The sequence below is a fragment of the Acomys minous genome (genome assembly GCF_964271855.1).
Source record: "Acomys minous genome assembly, chromosome: 12".
NCBI lineage: Eukaryota > Metazoa > Chordata > Mammalia > Rodentia > Muridae > Acomys > Acomys minous.
Window position 1 is genome coordinate 79,809,422 of NC_140493.1, and position 23,492 is coordinate 79,832,913.

Sequence of the window (23,492 nt, forward strand, 5' to 3'; positions counted from 1 at the left end):
CCTAGGATCATGTCTTTCCTATGGGAGAGTAGCCGCTTCACTATTTTGGGATGAATTTTGCCCCTTTGAAGTTTGTTCCTGTCATGATAATGACGAGAGTGATTTAGTAGATTGCCTGTTATTTTTGTATCGCTAAAATAAATTTAGGCACTAGAGAGTTAAACTCATTAAATGTGGTTTATAATGACTAGATATATACAGTAATGGTGGTTTTGTAATCGAAACTTAATTATTTTGCTTCCTTAGCGCTGGCTGACAGAGCAGAGAGCTCAGTGTCCTCATTGTCGGTAAGTGTTTTGTTGTCTGTACATAGGAAAAATGGTAACAGAAATAAAAGCCTGGGGTCAGGCTGTTCTGCAGTGTATAAGGCAAGGTCCCCTTCCTCCTCCAACTCTGCAGCTCCTACATTTTTTTTCCTTTGGGATAAAATTGCATGGGAAATGGTTGGTAGGTCTAGAAAAAACTGTGCACTAGCTGTGTAGGTGACTAAACTTTATGTTGAATGTATTGTGTGATTGTGCTGTGCCCTTGTTTTTCCTCACATAGTTACTGTGTAACTTTAATTTAAACAAAAATATAATCAGTCTTGGTAGGTCACACCTGTGGTCTTAGAACTCAGGAGACTGAGGCAGGAGGTTTGCCATGGGTTTGAAGCCAGCCTGAGCAGTAGTGTGAGACCTTATCTCAAACCGAAAAAAAATCACTTTCAGAAGAAATGCACAGTCACGCTATTCTTGTATGCAACTGGTGGTGTATATTCCACCATATACACCATATACACTTTTTAAAAACCACACAGATACAGTACTTTTTATGATTCTCTTGCTTGATGTTTGTTTACTCCTTGGGATAGGTTTTCATGTAGCCCAGGCTGTCTTCCACCTGTAAGAGTAAACTTGAGAGCCAGGTGGTGGTGGCGCACACCTTTAATCCCTTGAGAGCACTTGGGAGGCAGAGGCAGCTGAATCGCCGTAAGTTCGAGGCCAGCCTGGTCTACAAAGTGAGTCCAGGACAGTCAAGGCTACACAGAGAAACCCTGTCTCCAAAAAAACCAAACCAAAACAAAAAAGAGTAAACTTGAGCTTGTGACACCCACATCCCTCAGCCTCCTATACTTTCCAAGTGATAGGACTTATAGGCATGTGCTCCATGCTGGCTTTATATTATTATTATTATTATTATTATTATTATTATTATTATTATTATTATTATTATATTTATTTTTGGTTTTTTGAGACAGAGCTTCTCTGTGTAGCCTTGGCTGTGGCTGTCCTGGACTTGCTTTGTAGACCAGGTTAGCCTCGAACTCACAGTGATCCACCTGTCTCTGCCTCCCAAGTGCTGAGATCCGTGCTGGCTTTATAATTTACTCCCCCCCCCCCCATGGTGTGTAGGTCATTTAAACATGTGTTTGATAACCCTCTTTATAAGTGTCCCTGGACTTACATTCATATTGATAGTTGTTTAGCTTGTTTCTATTTTTGGGTCTTTTAAGCCATAGTGCCAGATGCCACTTTTTACCCTTTTGCTTGTTTATTGTTTATTTTATTTTATTTTTTGGGTTTTTTTGGCAGGATTCTTTGTGTAGCCCTGACTATCCTGGACTCACTTTGTAGACTAAGTTGGCCTGGAATTCAGAGATCCACCTGCCTCTGTTCCCCAAGCTCTGGGGCTGCAGGCATGTCCTACTACCACCCGGCTGCTTTGTTTATTTTCACATTGCTTTATGAGAAGAGCAGCACTATAAATGAGAGCTCACTGTTGTGATAGTACTTTTCTGTATCCAGTCCAATGTGGCCACCGGCTCCATGAACCTGTGGAGCACTTGGACTGTGTCTAGTGTGACTAGTGACATTTTATCTATTTCTTTATTGAGACTGCCTTGCTCTGTAGCCCAGGTGGGCCTTGAACTCATCTTCTGGCCTCAGATTTGAGTGCTGGATTACAGGCATGTGCCACTCTTTTTTTTTTTTTTTTTTTTTTAATAAAATAGCTGTATTTGGCTAATGTTGCCATTAATTTGTTGTTTGGTGGTCTATGGCTTGAACGTAGGAATTAACTCATACTATTTAGATGCTGCCTTTCATGCCCATGGTATCATTTTGTACATACAAATTTAGGTTAAGAAATTAAAATAGGCCGGGCATGGTGGCGCACGCCTTTAATCCCAGCACTTGGGAGGCAGAGGCTGGTGGATCGCTGTGAGTTCGAGGCCAGCCTGGTCTACAAAGTGAGTCCAGGACAGCCAAGGCTACACTGAGAGACTGTCTCAAAAAACAAACAAACAAACAAACAAACAAAAAAATTAAAATAGGGCTGGAGATATGGCTCAGAAGTTAAGGGCACTGACTGCTCCTCCAGAAGTCCTGAGTTCAATTCCCAACAACCACATGGTGGCTTACAACCATCTGTAATGTGATCTGATGCCTTCTTCTGGCCTGCTGGTATACATGTAGACAGAGCACTGTACACATAATAATAAAATAAATCTTCAAAAATAAATAAATAAATAATTTTGAATGATTATTGTTATTGTTTAATTGGTATGTTATATCCTGTGTGTGTATGTATGTGATGAAAAGTATACTTTTCATTGCTTTTTTGCTTTTTTGACTCAGAACCTCACTGTGTAGCCCAGGCTAGCCTCGAACTCACTATTCCATCAAAACTGGCCTTTAACTCTTCAGTTCTGTAGCCTTAGTGATAAGATTATAGATATGCTTTTTAATATCTGGCTTTTATTGTTTTAATAATAATGTGCTCTGTTTTGAGGAATACTTATTTTAAAAAATCTTGCATGTCTGAGCTAGAATATATATATGTATCGATTTTCTTTTCAGTGCTCCACTCCAGCTGCGGGAACTAGTGAATTGTCGTTGGGCAGAAGAAGTGACACAGCAGCTTGACACTCTCCAGCTGTGTAGTCTCACCAAACATGAAGAAAACGAGAAGGACAAGTGCGTGTGCCTGGCTTTTTGTTCAGTAGCTAATGGACTATGCCATGTGGTGTTTCAGTGATACTTTATGTATCTGTATACACATATTGAATGATTGCTTTGTGTGTATACTTGCTCAAGTATGTTTATGTACGTATGGTGTGGTAGGGATTGAGCTGAGGGCCACATGCATATGAAGCAAGTGCTCACTGACCTCAGCCTCAGACCCAGTGGCACTGTGTTCTTGGTTCCCTTTTATCCATAAGGGAGAAAGTTAATGTTAATGTTTCATTTGTTGCTTAATATTTAAAATTTTTCTTTCTGTGTTGTTTAACATTTCATAATCGTTCACCCACCCACAGCGGTGTACAGAGTACTGTGCTGGACTAGGGATACAAAGGCAAATGAAGAGATTATTTTTTTAACTGATCAACAGGAACACAGCAATAATAGTGTTATAATCTTGTTAGAAATTACAATGGAAGCAAATTTTGGATAAAAAGAAGAATGTGTCGTTTTATATGTACAGATATTGGTCATATCTAGAGGGTTGTTAGGAATAGATCAAAAGTGGAAAGGTGGAGATCCCAGGAATATCAAATGTCTAAAAATAAAGTCATAACTGTATTTATATGCAGTATGTTAAATCAGTAAGTTGGAACTTCAGGGGTCCTTGGAAATAAAGTTTAGACCTGCTTATCATTCTATAGAATAGGGCTGTGAGGGCTAAAGAAGTGGCCTTTAATCCCAGCAAAAGCAGGTGGATTGCTGTGAGTTCAAGGCCAGCCTGGTCTACAAAGTCCAGGACAGCTAAGCCTACACAGAAAAACCCTGTCTTGAAACCCCCTGCCCCCCCCCCAAAAAAAACACAGAAACGAGAAATGGCTCAGGAGTTAAGAGTGCATACTGCTCTTGCATAGGACCCGAGTTGGACTCCTATCACCCATGTTGCGTGCCTCATAACCCCTGTACCTCCAGCTCTGGGGGCACCTGTACTTACATAAACACACACACACACACACACACACACACACACACACACACACACGTGTACACACAATGTAAAGAAAAGGAAACAGGATGGCAAAAATAAGAGGCTAAATTGGATTGTTTTCATTTGTTTGGTTTTCTTGGCTTTTGCTGAGTATCCTAGATTGACCTTGAAGTCACTTTGCAGTTGAGCCATCCTCTTGCTTCAGTGTCCGGAGTACAGAGATTGCAGGCTTGTGCCGCTGTGCTCAGCTGATGCCTAGCTCGCTAGTGTGTAGTTAAGTAAAACTGGGAGTTATTTCTGCTACGGTCTGGCTAACTGGACTCTTCAGGTTATTACTTTCAGCATTGTGACAGGCATACCAAAAAGAGTAATTTAAATACAGTAACACATTCCATCAGTGTCTACTTGAATTATTATCATTATTCAGAAAGACTTCTAAATTTTTTATTAGTACCTCTGGTAAAAGGAGTAAATTTCCTAATCTGGCAATCTTTTTTTTTTTCCAATTAAAAATTGTGAAGGCAGGCATGGTGGCGCACATTTTTAATCCCAGTACTCGGGAGGCAGAGGCAAGCAGATTGCTGTGAGTTTTGAGTTTGAGGCCAGCTTGGTCTACAAAGCGAGTCTAGGACAGCTACGGCTACACAGAGAAACCCTGTCTCGAAAAAACCAAAAAAAAAAAAAATTTTTTTTTTGAGCCTCTGCTTTCCAAATGTATTACAGATATATGCCAGCATACCCAGCCTGTAGATTATTTTTCATATCATGTAAAGTGAGGAGAATGTACATTAGTGTGGTAGGTAACTGGGTGGTTTAAATACTATAATTTTATTTTATTTATTATTTTTTTTTGTAGTTTTAGAGGCAGGAAATCCCATAGCAAGGTGCTTGATGAAGGACTGGTTTCTGGTAAAGCCTTTATCCTTGACTTGTAAATGCCTGGCTTCTTGAGGAATCACTTGAGAGGTTAAGGCCTCAGCATAAGAATTTTTGTTTTTGTTTTTGTTTTTTCTGTGTCCTGGCTGTCCTAGAACTCTCTTTGTAGACCAGGCTGGCTTTGAACTCACAGAGATCTGCCTGCCTCTGCTCCCACCAAGTACTGGGATTAAAGGCCTGCACCACCACACTGTGCTAACATGACAATCTTTTTGTTAAGCAGTAGAGGGTTAGCATTTATTGTATATAGTGATAAAAGGAAGTGTTGTATATATTTTATTTAGAAAGATATCTACAGTTTGCTTAACATTTATATTAATGAAAAAAGTGCTTTAAAATTTTTGTCCATGTGCCATTATTTAGCCTAATTCTTAGAAACCATTAAATACATTATATTTTATTTTTTAATTTTGTTTTTTCAAGACAGGGTTTCACTGTGTCACCCTGACTGTCTCTTGACTTGCTTTGTAGACCAGGCTGGCCTTGAACTTACAGTGATCCACCTACCTCTGCCTCCCAAGTGCTGGGATTAAAGGGGTACACCACCATGCCCAACCACATTTTACTCTTTTTACTCATGCTGTAACCATCTCAAGTTGATCTGTTTGCTTTAGTTTAGAAATATGTTGAAAATTATATTTGTGTTTTAATTTATAACTTTTTTCTTTTCATAATGAATAGATGTGAAAACCACCATGAAAAACTTAGTGTATTTTGCTGGACTTGTAAGAAGTGTATCTGCCATCAGTGCGCACTTTGGGGAGGAATGGTGAGCAGAACAAATACAGCATGTTCTCTCTGGTTTAGAACTAAAAAGCATTGACAGAATTAGTTGATTTAAATAGAGGAAAGCATCATTTTACTCTGGAAAATGAAAATGTTCTTACCTGTTTTATGCATGCCTTATTAAAGATGTTGTACCATCTGCTTTTCAAAAGAGCCGCTTTGGGTAGGAGTGTTGGTGCCAGATGGATACTTCTTTCATAGTTTAATGTTTATAAAATATATAGTAACAGTTCCTTTTTTTGTTGTTGTGTTTGTATGTAGTACTAGGCATTGAACCCAGGGCCCTGTGCTTGCTAGGTCAGTGCCATGCCAGTAAGTCACACTCCCAGCCCAGGATTAGGGTCTCTGCTTTGAGTACTGGTTAGCTGCTCTTTATGTTTCAGAAGCTTCTGAAGTACTGTGAGTGTAACTATCTAGATTATCCCGCAGTCTCATGTTTTAGTTTCTCTTTCTAATCTTGTTTGGAGGCCGTACCATTCCCAGGGTTGCTGCCTACTTCTACTTCAGCCTCCATTCGAGCTGGGACTACAAGTATGCATTGGCTTAAGAGATTTTGGTTTTTTTAATTTAAAAAAAAATTATTTTATTTAATTAATTTATTTTTTTTGAGATAAGGTCTCACTATGAAGGCCAGACCTTAAACTTCCAGTCTCCTACCTCAACCCGTGCTGAGGTCATAGGTACATAATGTATCTGGCTAAAATCAGATTTTAAAGCCAATCTACCTTCATAAAGTCTGAAGCATTCATAGTAGCTTTCCTAGAAGCTTTTTGCTTAGTAGCTATATTGTATTACTTAGTATTCAATTAAATCATTTATATTAGTACAACAACATAAGTAGGTTGAGATTAAATACAGTAAGAGTTTTTGCTTTTGGCAGTACTGGAGATCAAATTCGGGGCCTCCTCCTACTAGAAAAAGTGTTCTATCAATGGGCTCTAACCGTAGATTAAAACAGTTGATTCTTAGTGGGGAAAATAAAAGTGCATTCACATTAGCAATTGCCTAAGTCTCATGTCAACTATGAGACTTGGTCATTCTGTGGCTTTTAGGCATGTTTTACAGAGTGTGGTAGGCTGAGCTGGTTGAGTAGAGCTCAGTTCAGACAGCTTTGTCTGAGTTCTAATTCTGTTGTACTGACTGGAAAAATAAGTTACCACAATTTTTTTTTGATTCCTAAGCAAGTTTTCTAAGAGGCTCAAGAGTCTTTTTCATTCTCAAAAACAACAGTTAAAAATTATCCACAGGAGCTGGAGAAATGGCTCAGTAGTTAAGAGCACTGTAGGTGGGTAGTGGTGGCTCACGCCTTTAATCCCAGCACTCGGGAGGCAGAGGCAGGCGGGTCGCTGTGAGTCGGAGGCCAGCCTGCTCTACAAAGGGAGTCCAGGACAGCCAAGGCTACACAGAGAAACCCTGTCTTGGGTGGGAGTGGGTGGGGGGTTGGGGGAGGAAGCGCTGTCTGGTCTTCCAAAGGACCAGAGTTCAATTTCCAGCACCCACATGGCAACTCACAACTGTTTGTATGTATCTCCAGTTCCAGGTGCTCTGACACCCTCACACCAATGTATATAACAAAATTAAATAAAAATTAATCAATTTTAAAAAATCCACATCATGTGGCTGGAGAGCTGGGTCAGCAGTTTAGAGCGCTTGTTGCTCTTGCAGAGGCCCTAGTTCAATTTGCAGCCTCATGTGGTGGCTTATAACCATATTATCATCTGTAACTCCACTTCCAGGGTCTCCAACATCTTCCGGTCTTGTGGGGCACCAGGCATACACGTTGCATACAAACATACGTTCAGCCGAAACACTCATATATAAAAATTATTTTAAAACAAAAATACCTTCATTTTTTTTCTTGGAGGCCATAGTGGGTGCTTTTGTTAAACAAGACACCCCCTTCCCTCAGGGTTTCTCTGCTCCCCTGGCTGTCCTACAATTCTTTATATACACCAGGCCGACCTTGAACTCGGAAATCACCTGTCTCTGCTTCCCAAGTGCTGGGATTAAAGGCAATTTTCACCATGCCTGGCTCCATTAGTTTCTTAATGTCTAGTATTTAGACTCTTAAAGGCATTGCTACGTTGTCAAGGTAATTTTTTGCAAGCACTGGCCAATTATAAGAAGATAAAGGTCATATAAAAAGATGAAATTCACTTGAAAGTATTTACCAATTTGTCACTGTCCATAGAGCTGTAAAGAGGAATGTAAATGCGGTTGGCAGGTATGAAACCTCATACTACTCATTGATTTCTACAGCATGGAGGACACACCTTTAAACCTTTGGCCGAAATCTATGAACAGCATGTCACTAAAGTGAATGAAGAAGTAGCCAAACTTCGTCGACGTCTCATGGAACTGATCAGCTTAGTTCAAGAAGTGGTAAGATTATTTTTACATAAGATTGATAACCTTTTTAAATTCTGTGGTATATATTCTTATATAAATTATATGTTCAAATCAAGATTTTCTGAGTTTAACTGTTTGATGGGATGACAAACCTCAAGTCTCAGCTTCAAACAGTAGAAGAATTTGCACCCAGGGATCAATTGAAGCCATAGAATGGCCCTTTTCTTTTTTTCAAGAAAAAATGTCTTTCTCATTAGAGAGAGTGTGTGCGCTGGCCTGTAATGCAATCTGGAGGTTCAGAGGACAGCTGTGTGGATTCTGGGGAGAGATACTAGGTGGCCAGGGTTGCACAGGGGAGCCTTATCCCTAGCCCAAGAATCGTCAGGAGTGGATTAGAAAAGTATGCGTGTTATAGAGTAAATTGACATCTGACTAGTGTTACTGCTTACTCTGCGTGTGTTTGTTGGGATAGTGTTGTATATGGAGGGCTGAGGTCAGCTTCAGGTTTCTTTCCTCAGCAGCAATCCACCTTGTGTTTTGAGACAGGGTCTCTCACTGGGAATTGGAGGTCAATAATTAGGCTCGGCTCATGGGCCAGCAAACCCTAGAGATCCTGTTACTGCCTCCATAGTGTTGACTTTATGTGGATGTTGTGGTCAGACTTAGGTCCCTGTGCTCATACAGCAAGTACTTTACTAGTTGAGTCCTCTCTTCAGCCCCCAGATTGACTCTAGTAATCTTCTTTTGGGATGGGGGTTCTTTGAGATAGGGCTTCTCTGTGTAGCCTTGGCTGTCCTGCACTCACTGTGTAGACCGGGCTGGCCTTGTACTCACATCGATCTACCTGCCTCTGCTTCCTGAGTGTGGGTATTGGGAACCAAATCTGCGTCTTTTGCAAGAACAGCAAGTACTCTTTTTTTTTTTTAATAAAAGATTTATTATTTATTATGTATATAGTGCTCTGCCTGCATGTACATCTGCAGACCAGAGGAGGGCACCAGGTCTCATTATAGATGGTTGTGAGCCACCATGTGGTTGCTGGGAATTGAACTCATGACCTCTGGAGGAGCAGTCTCTCCAGCCCCAGCAAGTACTCTTAACTACTAAGCCATCTCTCTAGTTCCTGAATGAATTATTTTGCATGTGTTGACTTATGCTTCACAGAGTAGAAAGAGTATTTAATCTTATATAAAGTTTCAATGTGTAGAGTTAGAGAGATGGCTCAGCAGTTAAGAATGTCTAATGTTCTTTCAGGAGACTGAATTCATAACTGCCTGTAACTCCCGCTCCAGGTATCTAACACCCTCTTCTGGCTCCACAGGTACTCACACATGTGGCATAAACCCACATAGATACAAACTCATATATAAATAATAATTGAAAAAATTATCTTGGTCAGTTTTAGTAAGCTATTTGTTATTTATATTTTTTTCCTTTGGGAAAATGTGATAAATTTCAAATAAGTCTATTTTGGAATATATTATTGTTTAATGTTGCCAGAATGAGTTTTTTGTGTCTCATTAATAACCTACCAGCAAGTGTTCTTTTATCAAAATCAAAATCATCATTTGTAACATTCTTTACATATAGAATGGTATTACTGAATTGCATGCATGCTACTAAGTCCTTTTGAAAACCATACTAGTTGAATTGATTTTTTCCGGCCTTTTTTGACTATTATTAATTTCTACTGGCAGCACTAGAAGGCTATTATAGGTCCAGAGTTCTACTTATATATAATAGTAGCATGTATAGACAAAAACTGCTTTTTATTTTCTGTGATACACTAATGTGAAATCTAGTGCATATATTTTTCAATCTTGGAAAAACATCTTTTTGTATGTAGTTCTGAAAATAATCTTTATAAAGTAGAGAAAGATACTAGGTTTTAAAACATCTTTTGTTGGGCGTGGTGGTGGCCAAAGAATCAGCTCAGGACCTTTAGCTACATGGCAAGTTCTAGGCCAGCCTGGAATGCATAAGACTCTTGGGAAAACCCAAACAAAACAAAATCTTTTTAATTTTAGCATAGTTTTGGATGTATACCAGCTATTTTTGTTTAAATATGTGTGTTTGAGTATATGAGTATGCAGTCATGTACCATGACACTCCTGTGAAGGTTAGAGGACAACTTGCAGGTGTCATCGCTCTCCACTGTATGGCTCCTGAGGATTAAATTTGCAGGCCGGCTGCAGATCCATCTTTTGGTCTCATGTCTGTCTGTTCATCCTGTCTTCCACTCCCATCTGTAAATCCACATTTCTTCTCCTCTTCCTCTTCTTCCTCCTCCTCCCCTTCCTCCCCCTCCTCCTCCTCCTCTTCCTCCTCCTTCTCCTCCTCTTCTTTTTTTTTTTCCGCCTGAGACAGCGTCTCTCTGTGTTAGTCTTGGTTGTCCTGGACTTGCTTTGTAGACCAGGCTGGCCTCGAACTCACAGCAATCTGCCTGCCTCTGCCTCCCGAGTGCTCAGGATTAAAGGTGTGCGCCACCACGTCTGGCTCTCTTCTTTTTTTTTTAATGATTAATTTATTTTTATGTCTATTGGTGTTTTGCCTGCAAGTATGTCTTGTGTGAGGGCATCAGATCCCCTGGAACTGGAGTTACATAGAGTTAGTTGTGAGCTTCCCTGTGGGTGCTAGGAATTCAACTGCATCTCTGGAAGAGCAGCCAGTGCCGCCAGCCCAGGTCCTTTCTTAAAAAAATAAAGTACCATAGTTTCTTATCTGAAATGTGATTGGTGCTTCTTACCTGTTAACAAAATTAGGTTACCTTGTTACCTAATTTTGTTTACCTGTTTTGAGATAGGGTCTCATATAGCCCAAGACAGTTTCAGACTCTGTACTTGAAGCTGGCCTTAAACTCTAATCTTTCTGCCTCAGCCTCTCACGTCCTGAGATAGTAGGTATGTGTTGGCATACCTAGTCCATTTTATAATTAAATTATAAGAAACTTAATTATACTCTTTATTTTGAGAACTTTATTATTTCTGTGTTTGTTTGCACATACATGTAGGTGTGTGAGTACAAGGATGTGAAGGTCAGGACAACTTGTAGGAGTTGGTTCTCTTCTACTGTATGGGTCTTTGAGTTTGAATTTAGGTCATTAGGCTTTGTGGGAGGCATCTTTGAGAGGACAACTGGAAGGAATTGGTTCTTTTTCCACCATGTAGATTCCAGGGGTTGAGCTCAGATTGTCAGGCTGGGTGGTAAACATCTTTCACCCTGCTCACCCCAAATTTACAGTTTTTTAAAGGTAGTGTTACCTATACAATACAGACAATTAAAGATATTGGTTGTGAATTTTAAAGAGGTAATTAACTGATTTTAAGAGTAATCATAGTGATTGCATTATCATCATGTTTTTGCCTCTGTTTTAAAGGACTCCGTTACAATTCATTATTTTTGTTTATTTTCTAGGAAAGAAATGTAGAAGCTGTACGAAGTGCAAAGGACGAGCGTGTTCGGGAAATCAGGAATGCTGTGGAGATGATGATTGCCCGACTAGATACACAGCTGAAGAACAAGCTCATAACACTCATGGGTGAGTGTATTTTTTTCTGTGGGAGAACATGGTATCATGACCTTGTTTGTGGTTCAGTCTTTAAGGAGTAATTTAATGACATGTAAGGGCTAGGAAGGTATCTTAAGATTTTAGGCCACTCATGTTGTATAATGTGGACAAGTCTGACTTCTGTTGGGAAATGATCAAAAGTAAACCTTTTCAGAGCCATTGTATGAAAATCCTAAAGGCCTGTGACCCTCATTGTTGTGTAATTTGTTTTCACCTCCCACAACTAAGAAAAAGCTCTTAAGGATCCTTTTAATCCCTTGATGAGAGAATGCTTGCTGCCAGGGTAATTAATGAGACACAAAAAACTCATTCTGGAAACTTTGCTTGTTTTTTATTTTCTTTCTCTTTTGTTTTTGTTTTTCCAAGACAGAGTTTCTCTGTGTGGCTCTGGCTGTCCTGGAATTGCTTTGTAGACCGGGCTGACCTTGGACTCAGAGATCCTCCTGCCTCTGTGCCCCCAAGTGTTGAGATTACAGGCATGTACTGGTACCTGGCTTGTTTTTGCTTTTTTGAGACAGAGTTTCTTTGTGTAGTCTTGGCTGTCCTGGACAGCAATCCGCCTGCCTCTGCCTCCCTGAGTGCTGGGATTAAAAGTGTGTGCTATCATGCCCACGGAGCAGCTAGTGCTTAATAGGCAAGCATCTCTCCAGCTCAGTTTGCCCAGTCTTTAACTGAAAGTTAAGTATGTTAGCCGGAAAGATTTTTAAAAGTTAATTAAAGAAAAATGTGAGTGTTTTTGTGGTGTATGCACGAGTGTGTAGATATACAAACCTATGTTTACATATAGAAGGGGTAGAGGTTAAAGTTGGGTGTCTTTCTCTTTTTTTATTATTTTTAATTTTTTTAAAGTTTTGTTTTATTTTAAATTATGTGAGTATGTGTGGATATTTGCATATATGAGTGCAGGTGCCCAAAAATTCAGAAGGAGGGCATCAGATTCCCTCCTAGAGTTGGTAGTTGTGAACTGCCCTGTGAGGGGTGCTGGGAACCACATTCCAGTCCTCTGCAAGAGGAGGTGAGCTCTCTTTCTAGCTTGCTCACCTCAGTGTTTGAGGCAGTGTTTATCCCCGAGCCTGGGATGCTCTGTTTTGGCTCTCCTGACTAATCACAGCTCCCAGGACCTACCTGGTCCCTGCACCCTTCCCTCACACTGAGGTTTCAGGCACACACCGCTGTCCTTGCCAGGTCCTCATGCCTGTTCAGCTAGTACTTTAACCATGGAACCAGCTCCAAGATCTCTTGATGTCATAATTAAACTCCCTGAGTTAAGTAATATTCTTTTCCAGTGCATTAATTGTCTTTGCTCTTCTGATTTTATCATGAAAAATTATTGGAGTTTATAGATTTTTTTTGTCTTTAGCTTTCTGGGATGACTTTGCCTTTTATTCTTAAAAGACTATCTTTTTGTTGTAATTTAATATAAGCATCTTGACAATTTACTCCATCCTGCGTTTAAGCCAAATTTTGGGCAAAGATTTCAGAATAATTAAGTGAAAGAAATTGTTATTGTGTCTACCAAAAAGAGCATCAAGTATAGAAGAAATGTTCCACTTAAAGCACCTTCACATTATGATGTTGATTTTTCTTACTCACTTTGAGATACTATATAGTCAATCAAAGACTGTTACTACAGGTTTCCTCTGTATTATTTTTATTTCAGGTAGTGTCTCACACAGCTCAGGCTGGCCTTTAATTAGCAATGTAGCCACGTATGACCATGAATTCTTTTTTGTTTTATTTTGAGATACAGTTTTTCCGTGTAACCCTGAATGTTCTGGAACTTGATTTGTTGACCAGGCTGCCCTGAAAGAGTTTTGCCTGTTTCTGCCTCTGAATGCTGTGATCAAAGTCATGTGTACCACAGGCCGATGATGACCTTGAGTTCTTTTTCCCTTGTGTTTCTACCTTCTCTGCACCTTCACCATACCTGGTTTATGCTCAGCTGAGCTTTAACCTAGAGCTTTGTGTATGCTAGGCAAACAAACTCTAGCCTCAGCCTGTCAATTTTTTGTTTTGTTTTGTTTTGTTTTTTGTTTTTCAAGACAGGGTTTTTCTGTGTAACCTTGGCTGTCCTAGATTCACTTTGTAGACCAGGCTGGCCTTGAACTCACAGAAATCTGTCTGTCTCTGCCTCACTACTGCTGGGATTAAAGGTATGCGTCACCACACCCAGCCCTGGCCCATCAAATTTTTAAGGTAAATTTTGTACTCCTAAATTGAATTTTGCCTAAAAATAAGGTTACTTCCAATGGTCTCTTTTCCAAGCTACCTTTTAAAAAAATATCCAGCCTCTTAAAGATCTAGGGAAGTCAACTGGGGTAACTGTAATGGAGTTTTGCTCAGTTGCAGTAGATCTCTTTACAGAGTGTTCATAGCAAGTTAATTTCATTCTTTTTTTTTTTTTTTCTTTTTTCTTTTTGGCTTTTTGAGACAGGATTTCTTTTGTAGTCCTGACTGTCCTGAATTGCCTTTGTAGATCAGGCTGTCCTTGAACTCACAGAGATCCACCTGCCTCTGCCTCCCCAGTGCTGGGATTATAGGTGTGTGCCACCACACTTGGCTGATAATCTCATTCTTTTTGTGTCCCCCCCCCCTTTGTTTGTTTGTTTTTTGAGACAGGGTTTCTCTGTGTAGCCTTGGCTGTCCTGGACTCTTATCTGTAGATCAGACTGGCCTCGAACTCACAGCGATCTGCCTGCCTCTGCCTTCCAGGTACTGGGATTAAAGGTGTGTGCCACCACTGCCTGGCGTTAATCTGGTTCTTAAACCAGTAGAGAATCTGAATGTTGTTGTTTTGCTCCTTTTAAACAGGTCAGAAGACATCTCTTACTCAAGAAACAGAGCTGTTGGAATCTTTACTTCAGGAGGTAGAACATCAGGTGATGAAATCATTTGTTCATGTGATGCTGAGTCAGCATTCCATATTTAATAGAAGGAAAGAGTCTTTGCTGGGCTTCTGAGACAAAGGGGCAGTGAATTTGAGGCCAGCCTAGGCCACATAGTACCTAGACTTCATTTAAAAAAATAATATATTTATCTCTCTCTCCCCGCCCCCCCCCCCCCCCTTTTTCAAGACAGGGTTTCTCTGTGTATCCCTGCCTACCCTAGACTCGCTGGCCTGAAACTCACAGATATCCACCTGCCTCTGCTGTCAGGTGGAACACTGTGAGTTTGAGGTCAGCCTGGCCTCCAAAGCAAGTCCAGGACAGTCAAGGCTACACAAAGAAAACCTGTCTCGCAAAACCAAAACCAACCAACCAATGAAACAAAAACCCTGTCTCAGACAAACAAAAGAGAGAGAGACAGAGGATGGAGGGGGAGACAGACCCTTAAGCTGCATAGCAGCCACATAGGAAAACACAAGCATTTCTAGGCCAGTGAGGTGGCTCAGTGGTAAGTGCTTACCACTTTGACACAAGTTCAACTCTCAGAACCAAGGATGCAAGAGCACTGAATCCCAAAAGACCATCTTTTACTGGCAATGGCCTTTCCCAGTGTTCAGGACATGGTGGCATTTGCTTGTGATCCTGGTGTTCAGGAGGCTGAGACAGGAGGACCCTGAGCTCACTGGTCAGCCAGCCTAGCCTAATTGGTAAGCTCCAAGGGGAGGAAATCCAGACTCAAAGGAAGGGGAATGGTATTCCTGAGTATGACGTTTGAGCTTTACTCTGGCCTCGCATACATCCAATATCAGGGCTGCAGAAATGGTTCAGCAGTTAAGAACATTAGCTGCTCTTCCAGAGGACCTGGGTTTGATTCCCAGCACCACATGGGACTGACATGTTGTAACTACAGTTCTAGGGAATTTGACTCCCTCTTCTGGTCTCTGTGGATATTGTATGTACATGGTACAGACATACATGCAGGCAAAACAAATAAATACACATAGAAAAAATACATACATATATATATATACACATACATATGTAAATTTGTTTTGTTTTTTGTTTTGGTTTTTTGAGACAGGTGTTCTCTGTGTAGCCTTGGCTGTCCTGTGTCCTAGACTCACATAGTAGACCAGGCTGGCTTCAAACTCACAGTGATCCGCCTGCCGCTGCCTCCCGAGTGCTGGGATTAAAGGCATGCATCACCACACCCAGTTTAGAACCCCTTTTTAAAATTAAAAAAAGAAAAACATATCATAGACCTAAATATAAATCCTATAACAATATTTATGAGAATATCTTAAATATGACACAAAATAAACAAACTGGCAAAACAGACTTTGACAAAATTTTTTACTTAAGAAATCAAAAAGATAGCTAGGCAGTGATAGTGCACACCCTTAATCCCAGCACTCAGGAGGCAGAGGCTGGCAGATGTCTGTGAGTTCACGGCCCGCCTGGTTTACAGAGCAAGCTCCAGGACAGCCAGGGCTACACAGAAAGAGCCTGTCTAGAAAAGCAAAAACACAATGAGAAAAAGAAATTTAAAGAAGACAAGAAAATCTTTACAAAGCATTTGTCAGATAAGCACTTACATCTAGGTTTTTAAGTAGATGCTTCCCAAGGCTGAGGCAGAAAGACACTGAATTCAAGTTCAGGGAACTGAGGCACTCATTTAAAACAGTGATGTCTTAGGTTTCTGCTGCTATCATAATACACATGATGAAAAGCATCTTAAAGAGAAGCGAAGGTTTATCTCAGCTTACGACTATCAGGTCACCTTCTGTTCCTAAGGAAGTCAGGGCAGGAGCTGAGGCAGGAATAGTGACTGGTGGCTTGCTCCTTATGGCTTCTTCAACCTACTTTCTTCTACTACCCAGGCAGGACCACCTGCCTAGTAGTGACAAGCTCCGACTAAGCTGGGCCTTCCCACATCAATCTTCATCAAGACAATACTGTATAGACTTGCTTACAGCCAATCTGAGGGAGCCATTTTCTCAACGGAGGTTCCTTTTCCCAAATAACTAACTTGTATCAAGTTAAGAAAAATTATCTAGGACAAACAACAACGAAATATAAAAACTAACAAAACAGACAAGGGAAAAAAACTCAGTAAAATTATAGGCAGAAGATTTGTAGAGAACTTCGAACAAATATGGATGGCAAGTAAGTACAAGAGAAGATTCTCAACATTAGACACAGGCAATTAGGAATTTGAGGCTAGCCTGGTCTACAAAGAGAAGACAGCCAGGACTATTACAGAAATAAACCCTGTCTTGAAACGCACCCCCCCCCCAAAATAAAGAAAAAAGAAATTAGAGCCATAAAAATACTCATGAAAATAGCTATTTTAAGAAGATTTATGCCATGTGCTAGCAGCACTGCAAAGGAGCTCATACAGTACTGGTAGGAATATAAAATAAAACAACTTGTTCAAAAGAATGTCAGTAATTACTTAAAAATAAGGGCTGTAATTTGGACTGATAGCTCAGTAGTCATCAGCATGTAGTGTTCTTGCAAACGACCAGAGTTCAGTTTCATGCACCCACAACCACCGACATAGCTCCAACTCCAGAGGGACTCAACCCTTCAGGGTTCTGCATGTACCACACACACACACAAAACAAAATTTTAAAGTTTTTTTAATTTTATATTAAATTTTTTCCAGACATCTACTATTTGACTCGGTTATCTGTATTATGTGGACCTAACAGGAAAAGAAATATATTTCAATGTAAAGATTTGTACAAGTTTTTTGATGAAAGGTTTCTCTGTGTTATCTTGGCTGTCCTGGACTGTCTTTGTAGACTAGGCTAGCCTTGAACTCAAAGTGATCTTCTTGCCTCTGCCTCCCAAGTGCTGGGATCACAGGTGTGCACCACCACACCCTGTTTTGTTGTTTATAATCAATGCAAGTGAATATAATCAGATGAATGGAAAAGTTAATATAATGTTTAATAAAGTGACCACTAAGCAATTGATTAAAAAAGAAAGAATTATTGATGTATCACTACCATGAATGAAACCCAAAAATAATTTTGCTGAAAGAAGTTAAACAAAAATATGAGTGTATGAAAGGCCCCCCTCTCCTCCTCTCCATCTCTCTCTCTCTCTCTCTCTCTCTCTCTCGCTCTCGCTCTCTCGCTCTCTCGCTCTCGCTCTCTCTCTCGCTCTCTCGCTCTCTCTCCAAGACAGGGTTTCTCTGTGTAGCCTTGGTTGCCCTGTACTCAACTTTGTTGACCAGCCTTCCACAAATTCACAGAGGTCTGCCTGCCTCTGCCATCCTGAGTGCTGGGATTAAAGACATGCACCACCACGCCTGGCTGAGAGTCCATTTTAATATAGCTATAGAAAATAATTTATGACAGAAACCAAATTGGGATCTACATGGAGAGAAGACTGAGTGAACAAAATACTAAAATGTACAAAAATAAATGTGTATGAGCTGGGCATGGTGTTGAATGCCTGTTATCCAAGCACTCGGGAGGCAGAGGCAGGTGGATCTTTGTGAGTTAGAGGCCAGCCTGGTCCACAAAGCGAGTTCAGGACAGCCTGGTGTCTGCATGGTGAGATTCTGTCTTGAGAAAAAGAAAGCAAGAAAGGGAAGGAAAGAAAGAAAACAAAAGCAGAAGCTGGGCACAGTAGTGCACTTTCAGATCCCTGGGGCAAGCTGCTCAACCTTGCACACTTGATAAATCGCAGGCTAGTGAGAAACCCTTTTTAGCAAGTGGAGGTGGGGCACAAAAATAGTGGCTGGCACATGAGCAATGATACTGAAGGTTGTCTTTTGGTTTCCGTATGTGCACACAGAATTAAAAAGTAACCAAAGACAGTGAACAGGTAGACAAAGTGAGTGCCTGGGTAGCCAGTATGTGAAATTTCATTGATTAAACAGAGAAATGGAAAATAAAGCCATAAAAATGTCGTGGCATACCCATTAAATTTATAAACATTTATAGACAAAATTATAAATGTTGGCAAAAGCTATACCAAAGAGAACTTACTTTCTTTTTGCACATCTCTTGGATCACTTTTTCTAGCAGTTTAATAATAGCCAGCATGTTTGTTAGTGTGCTCTAATCAGCAATTTCAGTCCTAGAACAACTGGATGCTGTTTACAAAGAGTGTGTATGAGAATCTCTTTTCCTAATTGTTTTTAATAGTGAAGACTAGGAAACATTCTAATTTTTATTGATAAGGGAGATGAATACATTGTGCTGTTCACTCCAAGGTGTTCTTCTGAAACTACTGAAATTAAAGGCAATCTGTAACTCAGCTTGAGACTGTGGTGCACACTTGTATTTAACATCAATATTTGGAAGATCTGTGGCCAGAGGATTTGTGAGTTTGAGGCAATATAGTGAGACCCAGTCTCAGAAAAAGATAAACTCAAAAAATACTGAATGAAAAATGAAGCCAATAAATAACCTGGTGTTTATATAAAGGTAAACATCCTCAGGGTGTTGTTTATGGGTATACATGTATACGTTGTTTGGTGCTGACTAACTTGAGCTGAAGGAGCCAGGTGCCTTTGAAAAAGGCAGGATTTTGGAGTGAAGGATGGACATAAAAACACTCATTTTGTGATAAATACTGTGCTGGATAGTTTTTATGCTTCTTAACACAAGCTGTAGTTATTTGAGGCATTGCAAAATTTCCTCCATACAGTCAGGCAGTAGGCAAGGCTCCAGGGTATTTTCTTAATTAGTGATTGATGCGGGAGGGCCCAGCCCATTGTGGGAGGTGCCACCCCTGTGTGGTGGTCCTGAGTTCTGTAGGAAAGCAGCTGAGCAAGCTTTAGGAAGCAAGCCAGTAAGCAGCACCCTCCATGGCCTCTGCATCAGCTCCTGCTTCCAGGTCCCTGTGCTGACTTCCTTCATTGATGGATAACAATGTGGACGTGTAAGACAAATAAACCCTTTCCTTCCAGCTTGCTTTTGGTCATGGTATCTCATCATAGCAGTAGTAACCCTAACTAAGACAAATATACTTTGAAATTTTTGTGTATGTACATACCATTAAGTTAAAAACACTACCTTAGTGTATGATGTCTTATTCCTGTAATCCTAGCACTTGGGAGGATGAAGGTGAAAAGAGTGCCTTGAATTCAAGGCCACCACGCCCGGCTCATGGCTCTATTCTCAAGTGCTATAAATAATGGTTACTTAAAAGCTGTAAATTTGCACACGCCTTTAATCCCAGCATTTAGGAAGCAGAGGTAGGCAGATCTCTGAGTTTGAGGCCATCCTGGTCTACAAACCCAGTCCAGGACAGCCAAGGCTACACAGAGAAACCCTGTCTCGAGAGAAAAAAAAAAAACAAACCTATTTAACTTGTTTCTCTATGTATCCTTGGCTGTCCTGAGCTCACTTTGTAGACCAGGCTGGCCTTGAACTCACAGAGATCCGCCTGCCTCTGCCTCCTGAGAGCTGGGATTAAAGGCATGCCCCACCACGCCCAGTCTGCAGCAAATGCTCTTAACAGAATTTATGTCTCCAGTCCCTATTTTTAAATTTTTTATTTTTTTGAGATAGAGTCTCATGTAAGGACAGGCTGACCTCAACTTTCTTGTGACCTTGAATTTCTAATCCTACTCATCGCACGTGCTGGGATTGCAAGTATGTGCTAATAGGCACAGGGATTGCAAGTATGTGCTAATAGGCACAGGGATTGCAAGTATGTGCTAATAGGCACAGGGTTATGCTGAGTTAGGGCATGAACCTAGGGCTCCTTGTATGCTAGGCAAGCACTGTTACCAGCCCAGTTACATCCCTACTCCTGAAAGTTATTTTATTTTTTAAAATTTGGTTTTTTCATTAAGTTACCAGATTACCTTTGTGATTTCCACTCTTTTATTTTTAACACATTTTACTTAAAATATAATTACATCACTTACCTCTTTTTCTTTGATTATTGGTGTGTGTGTGTGTCTTTGTGTTATTTGTATATGATTTCAGGGCTGAATGTTACATATGAGCCACTTAGAGGGCTCATCTCTTGGAGGGGATAACTTCTCTCAACAGCCTGGCTGGTGTGAAGCTGGCTATGTAGACTAGGCTAGCCTTGAACTTACAGAGATGTGCTTGTCTTTGCTTTCCAAACAAACAGATGAAAGGAATCACCACAACACATGACTCCAATTTTTCTTAAGATTTTAAAATTTATTTTTAGACAAAATTTCACTATGTAGTCCTGGCTGACCTCGAACTTGGTATATAGACCAAACTGGCCTGGGACTGCTGTGTAAACCTGGCTGGCATAAAACTCAAATCCTCCTGCCTCAGCTTCCCAAGTTCTGGGATCCTGGCTCCCCCTCCCCCCTCCCAGGGTTTCTCTGTGTAGCCTTGGCTGTCCTGGACTCGCTTTGTAGACCAGGCTGGCCTCAAACTCACAGAGATCCACCTGCCTCTGCCTCCGGAGAGCTGGGATTACAGGCGTGCACCACTGTGCCTGGCTGCCACCTAGCTTTTTTTATTAAAAAATTTGAAGTGCCTTTGCACAATAGTTGGTTGAGATACTGTGTTTTCCCTCTCACAGTTGCGCTCTTGCAGTAAGAGTGAGCTGATATCCAAGAGCTCAGAGATCCTAATGATGTTTCAGCAAGTTCACCGAAAGCCCATGGCATCCTTTGTCACCACACCTGTTCCACCAGACTTCACCAGGTATAACAGTTTAAAATTTTAATATCCATTTTAAGTTTGTGTATTAAGGTAGATACTTGAATAAGCTGTAGTGACAATTTTGTATTCTTTAAAAACCACAGAAATATTCTGTTTGTCTTTTAACCCAGCTGTGGGGATTTGGGGCTGCTCTGCAGCAGCTGACTGTCATTTCCCTGGTGCTCTAGCAGAGGCATGGTTTTGCCAGCTGTAGATAGTGTCTGTGATTACGTGACGTTTGGGATTCTGGGAACTTTTCAGAATATATAAATGCTAGAGCCCCATAGGTGTGGTCGTTGGCTATTAGTTATTCAGGGGGTTGGTTTTGGTTTGTTAGTCATGTTCAAAGAAGAAACAAGTTTCAGAGAATTTCTTTCTCCCTCTCCCTTCCCCCCTTCCTCTCTCATTTTTATCCTTCTTTCTCTCCTATCTGGTGATAAAGGGTGAAAGGGGGTGAGGCTGGGGCGTAGGATAAAGTGTGGGAAAAAGAACCCACAAAGTAGCAAAGGTCAGCTACAATAAGCTAGTGTCTCTCTCATTAAGAAGATCAGATGTAGATTTTTAAAGGAAACATGAGAAAAGCTTTTTTTTTTTTTTTTTTTAAAAACTCATTTTGTTTTAAGAAATGGTCTCATTTTCCCTGGAGGGGGAGACCTGGTGGCACTCAGAGGAAGGACAGCAGGTTACCAAGAAGAGACTTGATACCCTATGAGCATATACAGGGGGAGGAAATCCCCCTCAGGAGCTGTCATAGGGGAGGGGAATAAGGGAAAAATGGGAGGGAGGGAAGAATGGGAGGATACAAGGGATGGGATAACCATTGAGATGTAACAAGAACAAATTAATAAAATAATATATATCTTGGGAAAAAAAAAAAAGAAATGGTCTCATATAGCCAAGGCTAGCCTTAGTTAAACTCACCATACAACTGGGGCTGAATTTCTTCCTGTTTTCCCGCCCATGTGTTGGGATCACAGGTGTGTGCCAGCACTCCTAGTTGACCATCCCCTTGTAAGGTATTATTACAGTCACCCGGTGAGTTCTGTTCTGCATGGAGATCTGGTCTCAAACAACATGGTTGTCCTTGGAGATTGCTCAGTGGGTAAAGGCTCGTCCACCACATGGCCTGAGCTTGATTTACGAGAACCTACTTGGTGGAAGGAGAATACACAACTCTAAGGCTGTGAAGGGCTTATACTTATACTTTGGTTATAAAGGGAAAATGATTAGGGAATTAGAAATATTTTTCTTCAATTATAGCTCGATTTTTCCATAGAAAACAGCTATTCTTACTAACTTCCATGTCTCCTCTTTTTTTCTTTCTTTGTGTGTGGGTGGGAAGTGGCTGGGGCCAGAGGACAGCTTTGAGTCTGTTCTCTCTTTTCACCATTTGTGTCTAAGGGATTGAATTCCAAGATGGTGAGGTTTGGCAGTAAGTGCCTTTACTTGCTGAGCTTCCTTAAAGGCCCTAATCATTCTTTTATTTATCTTTTAAATTAACATGTATCTTGTTAATCAAAACTTAAAAGTAGGTAGACCACTAAAAGGTTTTGAAGGTGACATGATTTTAAAAGAAGTGGAAGGAAGTAAATAATAGAAACAGTTTACAATCTTGCACCTTTTGATTTTTCAGGTTGGGCTGCATCTTTAAATTCTTCTCAGCAGCCTAAAGATTAACTGTCAGTCCGTAGTCAGTTTCAGATATCTGGGAGAAACCGTCAAGTTGGGAAGGGAAACTAGACTTTGTGTAGTTCATATGTTGGTTGCCTTTAAAAATTTTTTTTATTTCTTTGGTTTTTCAAAACAGGGTTTGTCTGTGTAGCCTTGACTGTTCTGGACTCACATTGTAGACCAGGCTGGCCTTGAACTCACAGGGATCACCTGCCTCCGCCTCCTGAGTGGCTGGGATTAAAGGCGTGTGCCACCACTGCCCGGCGTATGGTGGGTGCTTTTCGGTCTCTTCTTTTCTTCCCTTTGTTTGTGATGTTTTGGTGAAGTCTGTGATCTAAACATTTAAAGATCTGTGATTGCCATGATAGAAATGGTTTAAGGCCACTTTCCCATATTCTGTGAAAACAGATGAATTGACACTACTATGACATGAATTTATTTGTAAAGAGCATAGTAATCTTAGGAGGAAAAATAAGGAAACCAGTGAAAGCTAAAACAGTGATGAGATCAGGGCTGGTCTGTGCTATAAGCTGTGTAACCCTGTCTTTATTGAAGTTCTGTAGCACTAATCTATTATGCTACTGTGTATGGAAGTTTTTCTGTAAGAATTACATGTAGTGGGCTGGTGAGCTTTTGTCAACATGACACAAACCTTGATATATCTGCTCTTGTCTCATTGGCCTCTAGACAATCAATCTGTAGGACATT

General features: G+C 40.6%; 1 protein-coding gene across 7 annotated transcripts in view; it reads left to right on the top strand.

The window, feature by feature from the left end:
• The window catches only part of TRIM37 (tripartite motif containing 37), a 133,833-nt gene that overhangs the window by 5,122 nt on the left and 105,219 nt on the right, over positions 1 to 23,492 (top strand). For all 7 annotated transcript variants that reach the window (XR_014783522.1, XM_084803258.1, XM_084803260.1 and 4 more), the window contains exons 3-9: positions 247 to 287; positions 2,841 to 2,957; positions 5,548 to 5,635; positions 7,912 to 8,034; positions 11,416 to 11,539; positions 14,381 to 14,448; positions 20,992 to 21,116. Coding sequence is in view for 6 of the 7 variants with exons in the window: in XM_084803258.1 (XP_084659384.1) it covers positions 247 to 287; positions 2,841 to 2,957; positions 5,548 to 5,635; positions 7,912 to 8,034; positions 11,416 to 11,539; positions 14,381 to 14,448; positions 20,992 to 21,116 (686 nt within the window). In the remaining variant the exon portion in view is untranslated. The remainder of the gene's footprint in view (positions 1 to 246; positions 288 to 2,840; positions 2,958 to 5,547; positions 5,636 to 7,911; positions 8,035 to 11,415; positions 11,540 to 14,380; positions 14,449 to 20,991; positions 21,117 to 23,492) is intronic.